This window comes from Penicillium samsonianum (assembly GCF_028829775.1).
Source record: "Penicillium samsonianum strain IBT 33392 chromosome Unknown utg000002l_segment0_segment0, whole genome shotgun sequence".
NCBI classification, from domain to species: Eukaryota; Fungi; Ascomycota; class Eurotiomycetes; order Eurotiales; family Aspergillaceae; genus Penicillium; species Penicillium samsonianum.
The window spans coordinates 2,952,552-2,974,003 of record NW_026643260.1 but is presented as its reverse complement, the minus strand read 5'-3'; the positions used below and the strand labels follow the sequence as shown (position 1 = coordinate 2,974,003).

At 50.1% G+C, this 21,452-nt stretch overlaps 9 protein-coding genes across 9 annotated transcripts; 4 read left to right on the top strand and 5 right to left on the bottom strand.

The window, feature by feature from the left end:
- Positions 1–358: 358 nt before the first annotated feature.
- Positions 359–1,456, bottom strand: N7471_002984 (uncharacterized protein; the record flags this gene model as incomplete). The annotated part of the gene is made up of 1 exon (XM_057275704.1): positions 359–1,456. The coding sequence occupies one exon, from the start codon at positions 1,454–1,456 to the stop codon at positions 359–361; it is 1,098 nt and encodes a 365-aa protein (XP_057140342.1).
- An 845-nt stretch (positions 1,457–2,301) lies between these two features.
- N7471_002983 (U6 snRNA-associated Sm-like protein LSm8) lies at positions 2,302–3,741 on the bottom strand. The gene is made up of 2 exons (XM_057275703.1): positions 3,219–3,741; positions 2,302–3,133 (listed from the first exon to the last, which is right to left on the bottom strand). The coding sequence occupies exons 1-2, from the start codon at positions 3,241–3,243 to the stop codon at positions 2,862–2,864; spliced, it is 297 nt and encodes a 98-aa protein (XP_057140341.1). The 5' UTR covers positions 3,244–3,741; the 3' UTR covers positions 2,302–2,861.
- Positions 3,742–4,240: 499 nt separating this feature from the next.
- N7471_002982 (putative proline-rich, actin-associated protein Vrp1) lies at positions 4,241–5,378 on the bottom strand (the record flags this gene model as incomplete). Its single annotated transcript, XM_057275702.1, has 2 exons — positions 4,241–5,179; positions 5,259–5,378. The coding sequence occupies 2 exons, from the start codon at positions 5,376–5,378 to the stop codon at positions 4,241–4,243; spliced, it is 1,059 nt and encodes a 352-aa protein (XP_057140340.1).
- A 237-nt stretch (positions 5,379–5,615) lies between these two features.
- Positions 5,616–6,887, top strand: N7471_002981 (uncharacterized protein; the record flags this gene model as incomplete). Its single annotated transcript, XM_057275701.1, has 1 exon — positions 5,616–6,887. The coding sequence occupies one exon, from the start codon at positions 5,616–5,618 to the stop codon at positions 6,885–6,887; it is 1,272 nt and encodes a 423-aa protein (XP_057140339.1).
- A 131-nt stretch (positions 6,888–7,018) lies between these two features.
- N7471_002980 (60S ribosomal uL1 domain-containing protein) lies at positions 7,019–8,304 on the bottom strand (the record flags this gene model as incomplete). Its single annotated transcript, XM_057275700.1, has 4 exons — positions 7,019–7,585; positions 7,704–7,881; positions 7,946–8,195; positions 8,299–8,304. The coding sequence occupies 4 exons, from the start codon at positions 8,302–8,304 to the stop codon at positions 7,129–7,131; spliced, it is 891 nt and encodes a 296-aa protein (XP_057140338.1). The 3' UTR covers positions 7,019–7,128.
- A 1,642-nt stretch (positions 8,305–9,946) lies between these two features.
- Positions 9,947–13,619, top strand: N7471_002979 (uncharacterized protein; the record flags this gene model as incomplete). Its single annotated transcript, XM_057275699.1, has 13 exons — positions 9,947–10,189; positions 10,265–10,293; positions 10,348–10,387; positions 10,445–10,733; positions 10,787–10,900; positions 10,965–11,290; positions 11,353–11,748; positions 11,800–12,046; positions 12,494–12,643; positions 12,799–12,975; positions 13,088–13,332; positions 13,404–13,469; positions 13,527–13,619. 13 exons carry the CDS (start codon positions 9,947–9,949, stop codon positions 13,617–13,619), a joined length of 2,415 nt encoding a protein of 804 aa, XP_057140337.1.
- Positions 13,620–14,412: 793 nt separating this feature from the next.
- On the bottom strand, positions 14,413–16,412 carry N7471_002978 (Aminoglycoside phosphotransferase; the record flags this gene model as incomplete). The annotated part of the gene is made up of 8 exons (XM_057275698.1): positions 14,413–14,576; positions 14,612–14,993; positions 15,039–15,251; positions 15,449–15,802; positions 15,857–16,008; positions 16,062–16,159; positions 16,220–16,271; positions 16,340–16,412. 8 exons carry the CDS (start codon positions 16,410–16,412, stop codon positions 14,413–14,415), a joined length of 1,488 nt encoding a protein of 495 aa, XP_057140336.1.
- Positions 16,413–16,972: 560 nt separating this feature from the next.
- On the top strand, positions 16,973–18,007 carry N7471_002977 (Fic family protein; the record flags this gene model as incomplete). Its single annotated transcript, XM_057275697.1, has 1 exon — positions 16,973–18,007. One exon carries the CDS (start codon positions 16,973–16,975, stop codon positions 18,005–18,007), a length of 1,035 nt encoding a protein of 344 aa, XP_057140335.1.
- An 854-nt stretch (positions 18,008–18,861) lies between these two features.
- On the top strand, positions 18,862–21,312 carry N7471_002976 (DUF3405 domain-containing protein; the record flags this gene model as incomplete). The annotated part of the gene is made up of 1 exon (XM_057275696.1): positions 18,862–21,312. The coding sequence occupies one exon, from the start codon at positions 18,862–18,864 to the stop codon at positions 21,310–21,312; it is 2,451 nt and encodes an 816-aa protein (XP_057140334.1).
- Positions 21,313–21,452: the final 140 nt, after the last annotated feature.

Here is a 21,452-nt window from a genome sequence, read left to right as displayed (position 1 = left end):
CCACAAAGTGCTGAGGGAAAACAAGAGACAAGGAAAAGGAGTGTGAAATGATAGGAAGGAGTGCTGTCGCGATAAACTCGCCCGTGCTCTTGTCGTTGCGCTGAATCAACAGAGGAACTTTTGCAGGCGATAAAAGGCATTTCGCTTTTATATACTGGACCAGCCAGATACATGCCTATGTCGGATTTGAGGTCCCGACAGCAAGAGGGTGGGTGTATGCTTCGAGGGATCAGGTCGAGGGGAATAAAAGACAAAAAAAGGCAAATGCTCACTGGTCTTGATGCTTCAAAACGCCGTATAGAATGGAAAGGGAGATAGAGGTTTTTTCGAGGAGGTAGGATTTGTGTTCGAAAGGACTTTAGATGTCCATGCTCCAACGCCATGGGCGAATGGGCTGTAATTGACCAAGGCCAATATCATCGCGGTGGTCGTCGTTGATCTCTACGTGTAGCATGTGGACCTTCTTGTTGTCTCGGTGCATTGTGGAGAGAGTTTTCGAGATTTGTGGACGGTAGATCTTGTCAATGTCATCTGTGGCTTTCGATTGAGGGCGGGATGCTGGAGTTTCGGGGTATTTCCATTCAACACTCGGAGAGTCATCCGAGTTGGAGGTGGAGAACATAGAGTCAGTTCGAGAGTGTGATTCTGGGTCTGGACCATCGGAGTCGATACGGAGTCGAGTCAGCGATGGCCGACGAGGTCGATGGTTCTGAGTGGTGTCATCGACCGCGCCGTCACCAGTCTCGCTGTTTATTTTTTCGGTCTCGTTCTCCCTGGCCACGCTCTTGGGTGCCCGGGATAAAGTCCCAAACCCCCCGAAAGTATCACCAGTCGGCGAAGTGACAGAAGTGATGTCTGCTTTACCGGCCATCACTCGGGCACTTGGTGGCGGCTGGAGCATCCATCTGGTATCGGCACGGCTACACGGTCCACTAACAATGGGCGGGTGGAGGTCGTTCACAGGCGGCACGCGGGGGATGTAGTACTTGGATGTTTCGTTCGGGTCTGCACGACCGCGTCCGGAGAATCCAATGGATGATCCACGGACTTCCTGTTGTCCCCAAAGAGGCTCATCCTCCCGTTGGTAGCGCATCGACTTCCACTTCTCGCCGAGCGGGTGCATCAGGCCACCACTCTTGTCTTTCTTGAGTTGCGAGCTCTGGTCGGTATTCCAACTATCCGTTCGTTGAACATTGCGGTGACCACCCCGACGGGCTGGGGGACCAGGGCCTAGGGAGATTTCCTCCCGCCAGCCTACATTGGTACTGAAAGGGGTTGGTTGTGCGAATGGACGGGGTTGGTCGGTGATGAGTTCGTTGTTGCGTCGCTCCTTCTCCTTCTCCCGCTGGACCCGGGAAGCATCCTTTCTACGTTTCCGACGATCGATATTTTCGGCGCAGGGGGTGCAAGTGACATAGTAGAAGACTGCGGACTGGGCGCCCCGATAGAGCCACATGGCTGGCGCGGGGGATGGAGTGGGGAATATCGGTTTATTTGGGCTTTGTGGCTAAGAGTAAACCGTCGTTCACGACGGGCTATCAGCCCGGGAAAACAGTTGGAATTGAACCGGTATTCGCTCGTTGTGTTGAAGTGATACTATCGGACACATGAAGGGCTGAGCGGATAGGGGGGGGAAACTGCGGAAAGGGGGATAGAGAGATAAAAGTAGGAATTGGAGATCGCCCAGCGATCTGTAGGGCCAAGAGAGGGTAAAGAATAGTTGGGAGAGAGACAAAGTAAGAAAAGGAAGTTGGTGAGATGTGAAATGGCAATTAGGGGAGGTCTGAGGGGGCGTCGGTAGTTTCTGCCTGGTGTTTCGCCTTAAGTTTTTTGAACTTTTTTACTGTTTGCGGCCTAAACTGGGTATACATATATGCAAAGGCAGGTATATGAACAATTCATTCTGACCGACTACTCTTCTTTTAAAATCTTCCTATTACCCTACATTATACACCTCACATTGCCACAGTAGCCTCCTAACTTACTGCGCCAAGGCCCGACAGGGGGGCGCGTAAGAAACCAGGTTATAAAGTCGTACAAAATCATATACGGAGTACAACATAGTCTGATTGACTACTCCGTATGTATGTAATATGACTGCATAGTTCTCTATATCTGGCTCTCTTTGTATTGGGATCATTTTCTTTCTTTCTATGAGGGTACTCCGTATGTATGTACTCCGTACTCCGTAGACCGTTTTACGAGATAGTCTTGGCATCTTCCCGCGTGGAGTCGAGGAATGTGGCTGCGAACGGTAGGAAATTACTCCTTAATAAAGAGAATGTAGAAAATGGAATGGTAATTCACGCCCCTATATCGAATCATACTGCTGATGTAAATTCACATTCCTCTGGAACGTAGGGGCCGCCCAACATCTCATACTTGGGAACTTGGAAACTCGGGAGAGGCAAGTAGAATCCGGCCCCCCTGTTGTAAATTCACTGTCTTTGTGCCCAGCGTCGTCTGTGCTCTTACCCCCGCAAAGTCATTCAAGGGGCAAGAATGCCGAGTTGATGGCAAACCCCCATGTGCAGCCCCTCCTATATGCTTTGGCCGTTGCATCAATTGCACATCATGTCAGAGCAAGTCATCGACAGCTGAGAGTTCGCTGTAGGGTTCGCAACCAACGGAAAATAATCAAAACATGGCAGATCGACATTTAACACCCAGCGTATCTGCGCATCGTTGTAGGGCCAAAGGCCAAGGGCCAAGCCCGCAACGGCGGATTCAATAGTAAAGGGCCACGCAACGCTGGCAAACTCTAGGATTCATCGGCTTGCTGAATCGTTGTATCGCATGCAAATGGTTTCCCCAAAACGCCCGAAAAATGACAATGGAAAATAGCACCGTGCAAACACCGCTCATACATTCTTCGTGTCTCGGATTACCTCGCCTTTCACCTTGGACCAGTCGATGTCTCCGTCCATTTTTTCGTCTATTTCACCGCACACCACGACATTGTCACCGCGGATCAGGTACAGCCCATGCTCGATTTCGGTCGAGGGCTCGTCGTCGTCTGGGGTGCGGATGATACGTTCGACGGTATTAGCGAGGACAAGATTGGTCGTTTGGTCGGTTGACAGAAGATCGCCGATGAGTGTGCGGCCGTCAACTGTGAGGATGAGGACTTTTTCTGTTCGGTCGAGGTTGGTCAGCACTTGGTCTATGTAGGAGATGGCATGTGTAAAGCATTCCAGCTAACTGCAAAAAAAACTCACTATTGACGTAAAAGTGGAGAGACATGTTGGGTGGGAGAGCGGCGGTTCAACAAGAAGCAAGGGTATCTCAATTTTGCGGTTGATGAGGTAGAGGTAGATGCACCGCTGAGTCGGGGTCAGGCTGTATCTCGAGCTCGGTGGTGGTCCTATCACTAAGCTTGGAGTAGCTCTCTTGCTGTGCGTGAGCAGGAGAGGGTTCGTGGATCTCGTTCACTTCGGAATCCGTCACTTCGCGCAAAAAGTGTTCGCCGAGGTAAAGAGCCGGATTGGTCGCGGTTGGTCGTAGCGCGGCAATGTTGACTTGCTGAGAATTCTAAAGCTTGCTGAGGAAAAATCAAAGCTGTAGGAGCTCCGTTTAAAGTTCCGAGGCCAATAGAATGTGAGGTGATGGCAATGGCGCGGAGCGGGTCGGTGCTGTTTGTCGAATCTCAAGTGAAGATTGCGAGAGTCTTCCTAGTTGGTAACAATAAAATTATGAAGAGACGCGAGTCGGTGATCTCGACTGATAGCGAGGGGATTGGTGGCAGCGCGTGTTTTGGTACTTCATGGTCGTTTTCCAAGATGGACGATTGCCATCCCCGATTCGATCACGTGTGGAAGCTTATGGGAGAGGTGGATACCACATCATTTTATACTGTTTAATGAAAGGAGATCAACGAGTTTTATAAGTTGGAAAAAGACGAGTTTTGTTGTACAAACTTCGCTACAGTGACAATGAGCTACATAGATGACTCTAGCGTAAAAGGATTTATGTATAGCAATTCACTATGTGTGCACGATATCGCCCGCAATTTCCCATGCACTCCAATCAGCCTCGCAAAGCACTCAGATCCAAAGGAACACTGCTGCCCCTTCCAGCGCGGTATCGGCGGTCTCCACCAATAAATTGCCGTGGTTTGGGGAGCAGCCCATCGCTTTGGAATTTGAATCGCGGGTCTTCTATTCGGACTGGACCATGTGCATGTGTTGAAGGGCCCCATGAGTTTGGTGCAGGCGGTCCACCATTGGAAAGTGTATACGCGCTAGGGTCCAGCGCTGCAAAAGGTTCGTGAGAGACAGGTCGAGAGGAAACAGGGGATGGTCGGGATAGCGGCTCGCTTGGCGGAGCTGCAGGGAGTGAAGTTGGAGGCGGTGGTGGTGGAGCACCTGGGGCAGCTGATGGGGGTGGCGGGGGAGGTGCCGAAGGCGAAGAATGTCCCAGGGCGGAACGAGCAGCCTGCGCAGCAATTGACGGCGGGGCTACTGAGGGGGGGAGGAGGTGGTGTCGATCTAGAAGCAGCCGGCGGGGGAGGAGGTGCCCGAGTCGCGGGGGCTGATGGGGGAGGTGGCGGGGGTCCGGACGGTTTTCTCGATGTAGGCGGTGGAAACTTGCCCGGTGCTGGAGGTGGAGGAGGCGCACGTGGAGGCGGCGCTTCAGGGGCCTTTGTAGCTGGCACTGAAAATGTAGATGAGGATCGTGAAGCAGGTCTCGGCGGAGGCTTCTTCAAGCCAGCAACCAAATGATTGACCGGTGGTGCAGGCGGAGAATCGGTCGATGAGGGACGGGGAGGCGGCCTGGCCCCGGGAGGCCTAGGAGCTGTTGGAGGCTTGGGAGCTGATACAGCAGAATCAGAGATATATGGCGAGTCTCGATTGGCACCTGTATCGACACCTCCACGACTGCGTAACTTGGGCATCCCACCAGCGAATATCCCCCCTAATTGCGGTGCAATTGCACTGGCTGCACCATCTGTCCCAGAAACTCCTTCGCTGTTACTGCGTAATCGATTCGCAGCAGGGCCGGATGGTACAGGCGGTGCAAGCCCGCTTGGAGGCGGCCTCGCGCCAGGAACAGGTGGTGCGCCCGCAATTGGAGGAGCTGCTGAAACGCCTCCTGAGCTTCCGACTATAGGTGCTGATCGATCATTGGTAACAGCCTTCTTCAGCCTAGCGCCCTTGTGAATATCAGAAAGAAGTGCGCCCTATCCATAGGTTAGCTACCGAGTTCCTTGAGCAACAAGCTGCTTGCGGCAATGAAACTGAAGCACCCCATTTACCTACCCGGTCTTTAGCCTGTCCTTTAGGAGGTCTGCCTGGGAGACCACCTGGAGGGGGCGGCGGGGGAGGACCGCCCAAACCTCCCGGCGGCGGCGGCGGCGGCGGCGGGGGAGGAGGTGGCATGGTTGGGGATCAGATAAGGAGATTATCAGGTAGACGGTTGCATATAATTCAGAAAATAATCAGGTCGGGAAGATGTGTTCCTTGGATAGAAGGACCATGAAGTTGTTAGGCAGAGAAGTAAGAAGACGTCAGGGTACGAGTACGGGGAAGTGGACAGCGCCGGGGCGAAGTCTCCGCCTGGACTCTCCCATCGGAAAAAAATACAGCTGCCTTACAACGTCACTCATCACCACAGCCATGAAAAGAGTTGCTCTAACAGCCAATAAAGGCTCCCGGCCACAGGGCTCGATCTGTCAAATATGTCAATTCTCGACTTCGGCGCCCCGTCGTGGTCTCCCTATCGCGCGTCTACCCACCGCTCGCGCAAGTCGAGCAGCGGCCTCCAATCTCCGTTTACAGCCCTCGAAACGAACCGATAAATTGGTATTAGGCTCTCCTCTGCTTATTTCCAGCCGATATGCTTCCGCTGCAACCAAGAAGATAAGCCCAGAGGCTGCAATCAAAGAGATTGCGCAGGATGCATCTGCCGTGCACCAATCGAACGCGGTGGCCTCCAACGCGGTGGTAGTAGAATTGCTACAAAGATGCCAGCGGGTCGCCGAGTCCCTTGTCTCGCGAGAACGGGATCAAAGCGAAGGGTCCTCAAAGGGCAAGGGCAGCGCGATCTCTTCTTTACTGGACCTAGAGGAGAAGCAAACCGCCGCAAAGAGCAAAGGCAAACCACAGTCCTTGCAACACCCGGACCCACAACTGGCAGATGCAGTCTCACAAATTGCTATTGAACTTTTGAAGGACGAGAAGGTCTTCATTTCGCCTGAAGCTCTGTCCTCCTGCACCGAGACCCTGACTATACTGCGACGGGCCGAGCACTTCCCCGAGATCTTCCACCTTTACGCCTACAAGGCTGTCCCAGAGGAGGGCAGCTCTCCAGTGAAGTTCCTGAAGGCCAATCCCAAGAGTATCAACAGCGCCGTTCCGGCGGAGCTAGCTAACAAGGCTCTTGGGGTCGCCATTGCACAGAAAAACCTCTCGCTCGTGCTAGCCATCATCGACAACACTTTCTGTGCCCCCGCCTTCCACCGCGCGAAGATCTTCAAGAAAGCCGGCGTCCCTCTAGCCGGCCTTGCAGCTGCCCCGGCTGCTTGCTATGCTCTCGCATCATGGGCCGCAACATTCCAGAACACAATGGACCCGAACGTAGCGACTGGTATTGCGTTCGCCGCTACACTGGCTTATGTTGGCGGTACATCCTCCATGGGTATCTTGGCTATCACCACGGCTAACGATCAGATGGAGCGTGTGGTCTGGATTCCTGGCATCCCTCTGCGGCAACGGTGGTTGCGCGAGGAAGAGCGTGCTGCCATGGATAGGGTTGCTGTCGCGTGGGGTTTCACGGATCCTTATATGAGAGGTGAGGAGGTTGGCGAAGAGTGGGAAAGTCTTCGTGAGTTCATTGGCATGCGGGGCATGATTCTGGATAAGACCGAATTGATGGAAGGCATGGAGTAACTTGATTCCCTGCATGTGTATCATAAAGAGTCTCTTGTTTCACATATAATGAGCAATGTAAAATACAATTGCAAGATTTATCTACAGCTACGTTATACCAGGGGTAAGATTACGATACGGGGATAAACAAATTGAGACCGATCATGAGCTTCATATTTTTTTTTCAGTCGTGAGACGATGACATAAACCCAGTTCTCAGGCCCAAACTAGAAAACACCGGCGCAGTTAAGCGACAGATAATCTAGTAGACACGGTGGGGGGGAGACATGGAAGCCTTGATGACAAGACTGCCAACGTTCTGCCAGCCCTTCTTGAGGAGGGAGACGAGGTAGTTGATGGCGAGCATGAGGTTGGCAACAAGGGCCTCCTTCTCCATCTCGACGTGACCGATGGCAACACCGAGGCACAGAACCTTCTTAAGCTGGAACTTGATGGTGGACTTGACGTCGGTGACCTTGGCGGCCATGTCCTCAGCGTGGGAGACGGGAGTAGGGAACTTTCCGGCCTTGGAGAGACCGGGACCGAGGAGACGGGGAATCTGCTTGATCAGAGCCTCGGAAGCAAGGAAGGCATCGTACTTGCGAGCAAGCTTCTTGATGAGCTTCTTGTTCTTGTTGAGCTTCTTGAGATCCTCAACGGACATGGCATCGATGCTGTGGTGCTTAGCACGGTCAAGATCGTGCTGGTCACCAAGAATACTAGATTTCGTCTGTTAGCTTCTGTGTTCATTTGACGTGTAGATGTCATTCGCTGCCGATCATCGTAAACCGATGTAAAATTTTGCGCAGCGGGGCGGGTTGCCGAGGGGAAACGCACCAGATGGCCATGTTGGGGCGGGGGACGGTAGGCAGCTTGATGGTGCCAGAGAAACGCTTATCACGCTGGGGATCGTAGTTCTTCAGGCCGATCTGAAGCTCAACGGTCTCGTTGAAGTTACGCTTCTTCTCATTGAGAGAGTAGTTGAGAAGGTTCTCGACATTGGCGCGCACTCCGGCTGTAAAGAGGCAAGGGCAGTTAGTGGCAAGATCATGTATTTGAGGGCATGATATGAAACGAACCGACTGTGATCTTGGACATGATTGCTACAGTCTTCCAAAAGAAGTTGAAATTCTTATGGTATGGCTCTGCGCTGAATGCTTGAGAAAAGAAATTGTCGAGGGCCGTGAATTTCTCCGCTTGTGGGTGTGGACTGGCGCTAGTCTTGATTAGGATTAGCGGTGCCCTAGACGGGATTTCTGCTTGCTGACTCACACTATGGCCTGAGGCATAAACACGAAACGATCCTCCCCAATCTCGGCAAGAGGTACGCTGTATGACTGAGAATGATGTTTATCGTTACTATAAGATTATTCTTAGTTAGATAAATATCATTAAGACTGTCAAAAGAACCCCATAGAGCAACCTTTCGCACCATCATCACGTTGACGAGTCAATACGTCCACGGATACTTCACCCTCACGTCCACTCGCTCATATCACCTTGGAATCTTGGAACTTGTCGCGCATTAGTAACCGTTGACTTGGTTGGATAACAACCTCGGAACATCGGTAACATAACACCTCTTAATGTTGCTCAGCCACGTCAACATCACTGGCTACGACTTCAAGTAACCGCCGAGCCTTGCCTATTACGCTATTCCCTTACTACCTTTCGCAGATCCTTGTCAGAAATGTCGCCCCCAGCTGGAATGATTTCAAGCATTAGATGAATATGGATGATTTCGAGGTAAGGGAACATACTAGATCGTGATTGTCAACCCGTCGGACACGCACGAAACGAAAGGTATACGGAAAGGTCTGGACGGATACCAACTTGGTGATTCCCTCTGGACACAGGATCGGAGCGATAGATACCCAAATAATAAGCATAGACTGCAAAGTTCATATATCTTCAAGTTCACAGCTACCTACGAGTTATGTAGGTACATTCATTATACTCTGTAGGATGTACAACACAAACGCATCGACCAGTTCGCCCCGCCACATGGCCGACCCGCTTATATCGTATTGATCATTACTTTATTATTTATCCTATGTCATTGTTCATGAAAGGAACTTTGTCATTTAATAATGCAAGAATAGCCGGCCGCTTATGCGGCCTTTTTCCTTAACGACCTAAGATTTTAATAGTTTGATCTATTTGGACCAAGATAGTATTAGAGTTGTTATATGTAAGTACCCTCCAAGGTGCTTCTTGTTCTTTTTATATGTCTCAAATGTATACGAAGGCGGTAAAAATAATAAATTGTGTAGACGACTTTTCTACTATGTACCTAGGTATGTATAACCTTTGACTAGTTAGTTATTGTGTGTTTAAATATGTACATTGTTTTCCGCATATCTCCGAAGATCAATCAGCCACAAGCACGAGTCTGTACTAAATGGGTGCATAGTAGTCCAGCTGATTAAATAACATCATTTTCACAAGCTGGCGTACATTTTATTAACTATCGAATACATATATACCAGCGTACAGAGATCTTCAAGACTCCTCATCATTAGCACCTTCTGACCACGGCACAATATATATTGAATATATTGAATAGTCCGGATGACCGACTAACACACAAGCTTTTGCCAAGTAGACGGGTATATAACACAGCAGCTCATAAAATGAACAAATAGGGAGCTAGTTTATCTATTTTAGGAGAAATGTCGACAGGTGAAACAAACTTGACCTGGTCTGCGGGGGCTGCAGATGATCGCAGCGCTTAAACGTGACCGGCGGCAGCGTCAGCCTCAGATGACTGGTCACCCAACCCCCCTTTGGCGTCGGGGGCTATTGCCTAGTATTTTGATTTAATTGAGGCTGTACCCCCAGTGAGATTAGAATATTTAAACCTGACTTTCTGCTTATTCTTTTCGTGATATCCTCCGGGTTTATATTCGACGGTTAAGGTTGTTTATATCTAGGACTCTTCTCTTGACCTCATCCGATACCCCCTCCTGACTTGACAGCTGATCTTTCGACTATTGGCTATTGATTTTTTTCTCTCCGGCCTATTTACAAGACGTTTCTGCAAATTCAGCGTTCGGAAAACCAGTTTGCTTTGCTTCATCATGTCTCATACAACAGATTCGCGCGAGTCAACCGCGCCTCTGGATTATTACTCAAGTCTTGACGATGAGGGCTCGCTTGTGGAAAAGTTCAAGAATATCGACGATAAGACGCAGTTTTATACTGCTATGCGTCGCCTAGAGGATCCTCTTACTCAGAATTTTGTACTCGATTTCGGGAATGAAGAGGCATGGTGTGCATCTGACCTGGGCACCAGCGAACTGAAACTATTGCTGAGTAAACCAGTAAGTATTTTTCCACGACATTCAACTTGATTGATTGTAGGGTCTATCCAATAGTCAAGGTCTAACATGATACAGAGAGACAAGTGTTTCGGTACACGGTGGATGTAAGAGCTAAGTTCTCAGATGTAGTTGAGTGTATATTGACATCGTGATCATAGTAATATATGGGCACCAGAGGAGCAGAAGGAAAGCATAAGGGTAGGATGTTCAATTTCATTGCTATATGAGCAGTAATGACTGACCATGGATTCCCAGGCGATCACTAAACACTATGGAGTATCCGAACGACTACAGGGGATGATGTGCACAGAGCCAGTGTATCCTGCACCCAAAACTACACCTACACCATTACCAACAAAAAGGACTTCGCAATCGCCCAGTGTTGCGCCATCGTTCCAGCACGAAGTGGACGATGCGGAGAATGCACTCAAGCATCTCAACGATCCAGATAAATCCCGCGAGTCGGCGTCATTCAAGAACCTTACCTTTGCACAAGTGACAGACCAAATCTGGCACTTCTCCTCTGTGGACCATGGTCCTCGATGTAAGTATACCATGCCAAAATTGAGTCAGCATAAACGCTAAACAATCCATCAGACACATGTATCGGCTATAATACGTTGTTTGTGATTCCCACACTATCACAACCAAATGGCAAAGATCTCCCGGATGGAAAACGGCTCTGGACCTGGCTAATCCAGTGCGATGATGGTATGAGCCGCACGGCGACACCCCATTTCCCGGGCCTCGAGTGCATCCGTTGACTTGTTTGTAGGCACAATAATCTCGATCCAAGAGAACCCGTTCGCAAGACGAAAGGGAGTGCCAATAGACGAAGCTAAGCCTGTCCTCGACATCGTACGCAGGAACATTCGGTTTATTTTCGCTGGCGTTTCGAGACAGCACTTTGCCATGTCCGAAAGCGAGTCACTAATCACCATACGGGTGCGGCATTTTAGTGACCTCGGACCGGATCAAGCCAATATCAAGCAGGAGGATGGACCGAGCTTGCTTTTCTACTATATCTTCGATGACTGGGTGTCAAGTTATGGACTTATCGCAAAGCGAGAACACAAATATGGCGTTGCTTTGGAGGAATTGGTTAGCATTGTTCCTGCATCACGTTTTGTGAATGTGTTCTGATTATGGCTAACTCCGCGCAGAGAAGCCAAATGCTCGATCGTCCGATAGTGGATTTGGTGAATGAGTTACACTGGCTGGGCCGGCGACTCGCAGTTCTCAAGCGACTGTATCAGAGCTATGAGCTTATCATGCGTCGACTCTTGCAACGGCAGCGCATGCTCCGCGACGAAGCGCGTTCGTCTCCACCAGCCGCAATCTCGTATGGAGCCACCTTTGGCGATATGGAGTTCATGGACATGCGCCAGTCGAGCGTCGTGAGCAATTCTAGTTTCCACAACACAACTGAGAAATCGGTCGGGGTGCAGCTGAGCTCGACAGCTGTGGCGCGCTTCGAACGGTTGGTTGATCGCATCAATCTGTACTGTTTGAGCGAGATTGAGAACTGTCTCAATGAGAAAGAGTCCTTGACGTTCCTGGTGAGTGATTTCCCGGTCTTTATTCCGAGAATTCCTGCTGACGTGGCCTAGAATTTCAACTTGATTGCGCTTAAGGACTCGCAGGCTGTTGAGAAGCTCACTCGAATCACTATTCTGCTGGCTAAGGCGACCATTTTGTTCCTGCCGGTTAGCTTGATGAGTGCATACTTCTCGACGGAACTCATTGGTGTGAAGAAGGGGTACACTAAGACGCAGTACTGGGTCAGTTTCGCAGTGATCTTCGTTACATCCATCTTGCTCTTGACCGTTTTCGGTTATGCCAGCGATACCGTAGAAGGTAAGACGATTTATCGGTCCATGATACGAACATTCTTCCGGACCTCTCGGCAGAAAATGTCGCGACGACGATCAGAAGAACAATAAGAGAAATATGACGCGTGAAGAACCAAAGAGAGAGGTTCCAGAGAAATTACGCAGGCACAGTCGATAAGTGTGGGAAGTCCGGAGCCTATCAGTCCTATCAGAAGACAAGGTGGGACCTCTTTTGAGGGTCTTAGCCCGAAGCCTGGGGCGACTTCCTGTGGTATTTCATTTACGGGACCAACACGGTGTCCTCTTCTAAAAAAACTATATCTTCCCATAGTCCATATAGGCAGAACTATTATGATAGTCATACTATATATATCCGAAAAAGATGTAGAATCATAAGTTGCTTGTTCTGTATCTGTGTCCGCCTCATTTTCTCAACGTGGTTGCGTGCTCTCAAGTAAAACGGGTGACGAAGACTACGCCCACCGCCATCGGTCAGCGTATTTCTGCGTATTCAAAACAAAAACGAAACCCCAAATTTCCCCTTCTAACACCTCTTTCGATAATTCCCCTGAACTTGCATCACTTTACTTCTTAAAAACCAAACTTATACCTTTTTCTGCCGGTAAGTGGTTGATCCGGTTCTAACTGGCTCGTGCTCAGACTTGCCCCCCCCCTGGATCTCTGACCGACAAGTCCACAACACGTTTTCCAACCCCTCCGCTTTTCCCCTTTCAACCACATCCCTCGATATCTCTCTGACCTATCCACTCCTACCAGGATCCGAGGGATTTCTCGTTACCGACAATATGGGTATTACTTTCTCGCGGTTGTTTGACCGGCTATGGGGCCGCAAGGAGATGCGCATTCTGATGGTCGGTCTTGACGCCGCCGGTAAGACCACCATTCTGTACAAGCTCAAGCTCGGTGAAATCGTCACCACCATTCCCACGATTGGTTAGTCCGCTCCCCGACCCATCTACCGGCGACACTGTGATGCGCTCTTGGCAATTCATAAGCCGCACGGGAAGATGTTGAAACCCTTCCCGGAAACTGACGCCTAGTGCAGGATTCAACGTCGAGACGGTCGAATACAAGAACATTCAGTTCACCGTGTGGGATGTCGGTGGTCAGGATAAGATTCGTCCTCTGTGGCGCCACTACTTCCAGAACACCCAGGGTATCATCTTCGTGGTTGACAGCAACGATCGCGATCGTATCGTTGAGGCCCGTGAGGAGTTGCAGCGCATGTTGAACGAGGATGAGCTCCGCGATGCTCTCCTCCTCGTGTTCGCCAACAAGCAGGATTTGCCGGTAAGGATTTGGATCGTTGAAGAACGTTTGTTTATATGAAATTCATGCTGACCTCCCCCGCTTTTGTCTAGAACGCTATGAGCCCCGCCGAGATCACGCAGCAGCTTGGTCTTCAGAGCCTTACCCGTCGTGCTTGGGTAAGTGACATCCTTTGATGCATGTGATGTCTACAGGTTTACTAATGACCGGTCTAGTTCATCCAATCTACCTGCGCCACCACTGGTGACGGTCTGTACGAGGGTCTGGAGTGGCTCGCCGATGCGCTCCGGAAAACCAACCGCGATTAAGGTCTATAATGCGAATTCGAATCGGACGTGTAGCTAGGTGAAGGAGAATACCGGAATCTGCAAATGATGGATTGATGATGACGATGGCGGGGAGTTCTTTGGCCACACATGACATTGATCTCTGCAAGGAAAGGGGTTTTGCAACTGGTTCGCTACTTCTTTTGATGTTCTCTTTTCAACGGCTCTTTTCCCTCTACGCTATGCTATTAGCCTCATTTGTTTTTCTTCTCTCCGGCGTCGCCACTCCAAAATTACTTCTCTGCCTTGGAACCCCCCAGAGATCTGTATAAGTACTCAAAATTGTAAAATCTCAGAATCTCAGATTGGGCAAGGAGAGAGAGGGAGAACAAGAAAGGAACAAATGAGCGGAAACTTCGAACTTTTCATCTGCTTTCCATCTTCTTTCCATCTGCTTTCTATCTGCTTTCCATCTGCTTTCCTATTTCGGCCGCTTTAGGAGGCCTGCAGGGCTGAGTCGGGCAGAGTAAATTTCAGTCCGGGCTCAGGTACACGTGATGGACTATAGCATCTGAGGCTTTGGCAGCCATTGCAAGGATATTTTTAATTTAATTCTTATAGTTAAAGTACAGTAATGAAGCTTCTATTTGCCGCAATATCTAGCCAAGAATTTTGTGATTATGGTGGTACATGTACATTGTAAGGATGATCCACATAAGTAGGGCTAAGCGGACTTCACATGGAGTGCTTTGGATCTATAAGACAAAATGCATTTAACTGCTTGAACGAACGCTGTAAGCATAAGCTCTGACTGCTGAAGAAGTGATACCAAACTTCACTCAGTGTCTGCGGGTTCCTGATATGGCCAAAGTTTCGTGAATAGTTCCTTCTCTTCGTCATCTTTGGCCAATCCGATGAAGATGTCTTTGAATTTCCGGCTATTCTTGAGGGCTGTATCATAGTCTTTGGGTTCGACCATACCGTGCACCGGGAGCACGGCTTGATCCCGGAACAATGTCAGCAACCCCCGACACCATTTATGTTCTCCTCTTCCTTAGAATGAAGCTCGACATCCTCATTGGTGAAACTGATCGGACATGGGACATCTGGGAAAAGTTCTTCCCAGTGAGCGAAGAGCGACATGAGTGATTGGCGAAGGAAAAATAGATTGCGGTGTTCCCATACTCCCTTGACGAGCCAAACTGGTTTCCGGATGATAGGGTTCCTGCTATCTTGGAAGACAGACCAGTAATGAGGCGATCGTTTATACACCTGGGCCTCGTAGTACTTGTGAAGGATCTGACTCTCTAGATCATCGTCAATCTTGCGTTGTTCCTCTGTACTTAGGTTGTCAAAGTCTTCTGGTAGATCGGGCACGGCCCAGCCTTCCTGAGAGGCCCATGGTGGGTACACATCCTAGGAACATCGACATGGCGCAACACATGCGGATTGCCAGTCCACGATACGTGTGATTTGAAGGGTCTCTGGATCAACGAAGATGTTGTCCAGATGAAGATCGGGGTGCATTAGAACGTTGTTGGACACTGCTTCGTTGGACACTGCTTCGTTGGACACTGCTTCGTTGGACACTGCTTCGTTGGTGGATCGAGGAATGAGATAAGGAGGAACTTTCATATAGTTGGTCAAAAGAGCAAGACCATCGTCGGGATGCTCCTGGGTTTTGAGCGATCGATAATAGTGCATCCGAGGAATGCATGTGACTTGGTATACGCAATCTCATTGCGCCCCAATGGGCGAGTGTAGTCACTGGGATCCTTCCCTATATTTAGAAAGATAGTTAGGGACTTTACACTAGCCTGTCGACTCTCTTGACTCAAGGGACCACGGTCCAAATTCACGCCACTCCTTACCCCGTTCCACAATTCGCCGGTAGTAAGAGGTCCTATGGCAAACGTATCAGGGACGCTGGTTGTAGCAGACTGAATGTTGACTTCTTTGGGTTCCTCGCCCAGGGAGCGAAGATCATCTTTGAAATAAATGCAGCCGTGCATATCGAAAGTCACATCGGCTAAATTGTTCTGAATATCAATCACTTGGGTGATTAATTGGAGCTTTGACTGTCGAGGCCATTGATTCCAAACAGAGCCAAGTCGAACACCAGGCGCTTTTTCTTCAATGATATACTCAGCCCCGACAGGATTACTTGCCGCGTCAAAGGACCATGCTAGGACTCGAGGAACAGGGAGCTTCAACACGTCTGAAAGCTGTAGAGTTAAATTATGAGATTGGACATAGTAAAGAGTAATCGGCAATCTTACCAACTTGCGTGTAGCGATCTCGGATGCAATTGTGAAACGAGCAGGCCCGGCGTTGGGATTTGGGAGCTTTGCGAAAACCTCGCAACCGTTATCCATTGTCAAAATAAATGCTTTGTTGTGTAGGCCTTCTGCACACTTTGTGACTCTGGTGTCTAGTGTGAATATTAGCATATTATGTTGCAATTTCCCAAGGACAGCAACGTACATGATTGAGCTCCCTCACAAACACTGACGGCAACCTGAACCAGTTGCTCTAGGTCAAACTCCACGTAACGCTCAGAGAGTTCTTTCTCTTCGTTAAACCTTGGAATTCGAGTCAGGTTACAATCATTGTCCAAACTGAAAATGAAATGCGTAGCTTACAGCCATCGGTGCCTGGTGTATCGGTGCAGATCTTCCTCGGGAATCTTCTCGCCTGGATGAGAAAGAATCACCTATTTCGTGCATTTTCATGGGATCATGGTTCATTTTAAGTATGATTACCTTGACCGTTCTGTGTTTCAGCGTAGAGCTCAGGAGAGTGAGATATGAAGTGTCGTCTGCCTAAGCGAGACATGGAGAAGAAGCTCATATTCTGAGGTCGAGGGCAAGGAAAGGCGTGTGGGTTGCTTTTCCAATTGGCCCAAGTAATTCTACAAATAATTCGCATTGTCATCTTGTAGAATAGCCCCGGAGAGTGTCATACTAAGATGTGATGGGGACTACCAAGGTTGGAAGGGGTTAAGTCTAAGCCCGTGCTGACGTCTACTTAGTGTGCCTGAGCCTAAGCCTCATAAAAGCGGCGGCTGATATATAAGAAAGCCCCAGGGGAAAACCTTGGAAGGTTACGGAGACTCTCAACCTTATTTTGACTGTACAAAGGTACTACATGTAGTACCTGGGTAGCTAGTTACGTAGTTCTTTCCCCTTCTTTCGCGTGCTTTCCAAGGTTCTTTCTAATTCCTACTATGCCTATATAGGCATATTTGGAACATCATAGTTACATGTACATACATGTACATACCTACATACATAGGTACCGGTGGACATATACTTTGGTAAGGTCAAATCTATCTACGGATCTTCTGCTCATCACCATCACCGCCCTTCTTCAAGCCTCGTCAAAACATATTCAACATGGGATTTATACAAGCAACTGTGTTTGCTCGTGCTTTACACGGAGCCGAGACCTGTTCTATCGTGGCTATGGAAGACTCCTATGAGTCCTGGATCAGCAATGAAGATTTCGAGCCCGAGACCGTCTTCCGCGAGATTGTCACCCTCGCAAAAGAGGTGTCCGATTTATTTAAAACCGAACTCACACCTCACCAAGAAGCAGAACTTGAGAACCATGTTCTGCACTCCCTTGCATGGATGGTGTACGGCTCAAATAAAACCGAGAAAGCTGGCAGTAGCTCAGACATTACCCTCAAACTCTGTCTCGCGATCTTCCGTGGTGAAGAAGTCCCCGAGGAGATCGAAGAGCAAGATCCAGAGTACTTGTCCCTTAAGGAGAGTCTGATCCATCAAAACCTTCCTGCAAACACTTCGGCTGTCCTACGTAGTCGACGCGAGGTTGTGCAACATGCCAAGGCCGCAGTGTTTATGATCGACCAGTTGTGCATCCGTGGCCAGGATCTTAGCGAACAAATCCTCCTCGAAGCCCACCGAATTCTAACCTACAAAGTTGACGCCGAGACTACCCCCTGGACGGAATATAGTGGCGTCTATCGATCACATGAGGTTAGTGCGGGCCTACATGCATTCCCACATCCCTCCCTAGTCCCATACAAAATGAAGTCCATGTTCCACGAGCTTAAGTGCGACCTGAAAGAAGCTACAACAAATGGGACAGTCGACCCCGTCGCCTTAGCTTCGAAGTATACGCATATATTCGTGAACATTCATCCGTTTATTGATGGCAACGGCCGAATGTGCCGTTTGATTCTCAACTCGATGCTACTGAAATTCGGGGCCTTCATTGCTTGTATTGGGGTAGATGAGGATGACCGATCAATCTATGAGAAAATCGCCATCAATGGAGGTGCTCTTGAATGCTTGTACGAAGACGCCGAGGAAGAGGAAAGGCCTAAGCTGCACAAAGAACTGGCTAGTTATGTCCTGGCCCACGTGAAGAAGAGTATGACCGGGTTGATTGATGCCGTGGCGTAGGGACTAGTCATGGATTGGCCATGGAGTTTGAAGTATTTTTATGGAAGAGCCCAGCCCTGGAGTATATGTGAAGCTGTGGATATGTTCAATTGCATCAACTACAAGAATAATCGGCCGCTTGTACGGCCTTGTCATGTTTTTTTTTTTGTATTTCTTTTTTATGGACCTTTTAAGTGCCTTCTGAGATGTTGTCTCGAAAATTCTTTTCATTTTTTTTCTTCCCATATGTGGTGTTGTAGCTAGAAGGATAAGAAGAATTAGCCAACTTTTCCATGTACAACATGTGACATAAATGTTAGCCATCCAAATCCAGGGTATATAAGTAAACTTGTATAGAAGATCTATAAAAAAAAGCCCATAAAATATATTTATGAACTAAAATAGATTCAAAGAAAACAAGAAGCAATCTCCAGGGCTGATCCCTAGGGCTTGGACCAGTCCATTTTGAGGATACAACTGCGTAATCCCTCATTTCTGGCCAGCGCCAACCGTCTTGGCACTTTAAACAGAAAATACCGGCTTGGACCCTTCGAGCTGTTTATCTTTTGTTTTGCATTTGAATACTGTCTGGCTTTAGGCAGTCTGGGACTATTTTATACTGTTTCCCACTGTTTTCACCTCCTTTTACCTCGATTTACCTCTTTAAACCGATACAAGCCTAAGTACCCCAATTGCCTGGCCGACGATCAACAACACAGCTCATCGCGTGCCTCTCCCTCCAACACCCATCCCTGATTCGGGCAATATTTGACCTTATTACTCTATCATTACACATTGTTAGATAGATGGGCTGGTGATTGAGTGATTTTGGACAATTACCCCACTCATTCAATGTTGACATCTTGTCTGGCATCATGACCGTCCAGGCGAGGAGGCACTCCGCAGCCTACAAGTCCCCATCACCCTATAATTCACGAGAAACAGACATCGAAAAACAACCCACCACCGGGCGCCACACATATCACCATCACCTGAGCGACGACTGCGATTCCGACGACGAGTCGCTGGACGATAACAATGTCGCGGAATCCTACCCGCCGCCCGTCGTAGCTGGCGGCAGTCTTCGCCGCCCCCAAGCTAACGTTGGCTTTCGCGTGCCCCAGCGGATCATGCGCTGGCTCTGCTTCGCTCTTTTCGCTGCCCTCGTCCTCTTCGTCCTCACCCTCTTCCGCTTTACCATCTCCACCTCCGTTTCACAAGTCGCCGTCGAGCTGCCCAAGGTCGGAGCCCCGAAACCACCAAAATGGGAGAGCTTCCCATTCCTCAATCGCTATGAGGGTGGTATCTCTTCCTTGGTCCCACGCTCTGAAAATGTCCCAGAGTACCCCGGCGATGGCTCCGAGGACCTGGGTATGCGGACGGACCAAAGCGACGAGCAGAAGGAGCAGGAGCAGGAGCAGGAGCAGGACACCAACAAGGTTACCAAGAGGGATTTGACCCCTAACATGTTGAGTAATGCGTTTAATCCTTATCCTGACTACCAGTCGCCGGAATACATAGAGAAACACGGCGAGAAGCGCGAGTGCTTCCTCAATGCAGAAAACTCGCTACGGGTTCCGTCTATCCAAAGCTACCCCGGAGTTCCAAAGGGCTTCCCGGACCCAGCGATAGGCTCGAATACGATTTTGGGTATTCAGGACGACATGTGCTTTGATCGATTTGGTCGATTGGGTCCATACGGGCTGGGATACGGAGTCAAGAAAGGCGGCATCGGCGCGGGCATGGAGGGCCATCGTGAGGGCGCCGACCGCGTGTGGGAGGATATCCCGCCAGTGGATTTCCGACAGGTGGATTGGGCTGCTGCGCAACACCGCTGTCACGCGGCCAACCGGCATCGCTTTAATGAGCTACCGGAGCCGCGTCTCAACCGCTTTGTTTCTATGCCTGTGGGTATTCCCAAGGTGAACATCCCGCCGCCTGTGGAAGATAGCCGCACGGAGCCGCCCAAGGTTGGATCTGAGCGTCTGTCGCGTACTGCAGTGGTTATCCGCACATGGCACGACTTCCACTACACCCCGGAGGACATTATGTATATGCGCTCTGTCATCTCAGAGCTCTCGCTGATGTCCGGTGGCGAGTATACTATTCACTTCCTAGTTCATGTCAAGGATACCAACCTGCAAATCTGGTCCGATGACGAGACATACCAGCGTGTGCTTAATGACGCGCTGCCAGAGGAGTTCCGCGGCATGGGCACTCTCTGGTCCGAGCCGCAGATGGCCTTGATGTATCCCGGATTGGAGGAGACCTTGGCTCGCGGTTTGCCAATCCACGGTGTCTACCGCAGCACGTACATGCCCATGCAGTACTTCGCCTTCCAGCATCCTGAGTACGATTACTTCTGGAACTGGGAGATGGATGCGCGTTACACGGGCCACTGGTACCACCTTTTCGACAAGGTCGGCGAGTGGGCGAAAAAGCAGCCACGAAAGGGTCTCTGGGAACGCAATGCTCGTTTCTATGTTCCGGCCGTCCACGGCTCATGGGAAGACTTCCGCCAGATGGTCCGCGTGCAGACCGAGAGCGGTACCAATTCCGCCAACAACATGTGGAGCGCCGTCAAAGGTTCGGCAGGCAACGCGCGGAGCGCAATACATCAACAGGGCGACAAGTCCATCTGGGGCCCCGAGCGCCCTGACGAACGGGACATCTTCGAGGTCGAGGGTGAGGGCATCCCACCCACAAGCATGGATAAGGACCAGTACCAGTGGGGCGTGGGTGAGGACGCCGACCTAGTCGTTTTCAATCCGCTTTACGACCCCGAGGGCACGACCTGGCTGCTACGCGACGATGTGACAGGCTACAACAGGGAAAATGGTTTCCCACCGCGGCGCACCGCCATCATCACCGCGTCGCGAATCTCCCGCAAACTGCTCACTACCATGCACCGCGAATGCAGCCTCAAGCGCCACAGCATGTTCTCGGAGATGTGGCCCGCGACCACCGCCCTGCACCACGGTTTCAAGGCTGTCTTCGTCCCGCACGCCGTCTACGTCGACCGCCGCTGGCCGACCCGTCACCTGGAATCAGTGTTCAATGCCGGTCGCAATGGAGCTTCCGGTGGCGCTCGCACGTCCATCTTCGGCGATCGTGAACACAACTTCCGTGGTACGACCTGGTTCTACTCGGCGGGCTTCTCGCCGAATATCTGGCGCCGCTGGCTTGGCCTCCGCGTCGACAATGACGGCGGTGAGCAGCAGGAGCTGGCTGGCGAGGGCCGCATGTGTCTTCCTCCTATGCTGTTGCATCCCGTCAAAGAAGTCAATATGGTCATTGACGATGGAGAGAAAGCTGAGGACCGCTGAAGATAGAGGGACTATGTATGATTGCTCTTAAAATTGCTGCTGCAATTCGTGTCTTGGACGTTGTACCCCACACCCTCTTCTCTTCCTGCTGTTTCCAGGATTCATGCACGCTTTGGGGTAGATGCTTATTTGTTTTGCAT

What these genes read in the sequence shown, in the direction of transcription:
- N7471_002983 (XM_057275703.1), bottom strand. Translation starts at nt 3,243, where the DNA reads ATGTCTCTCCACTTTTACGTCAATA. An exon ending in TCTCCACTTTTACGTCAATA is followed by an intron (nt 3,134 to 3,218) that starts GTGAGTTTTTTT and finishes TCGACCGAACAG; the next exon opens with AAAAAGTCCTCATCCTCACA.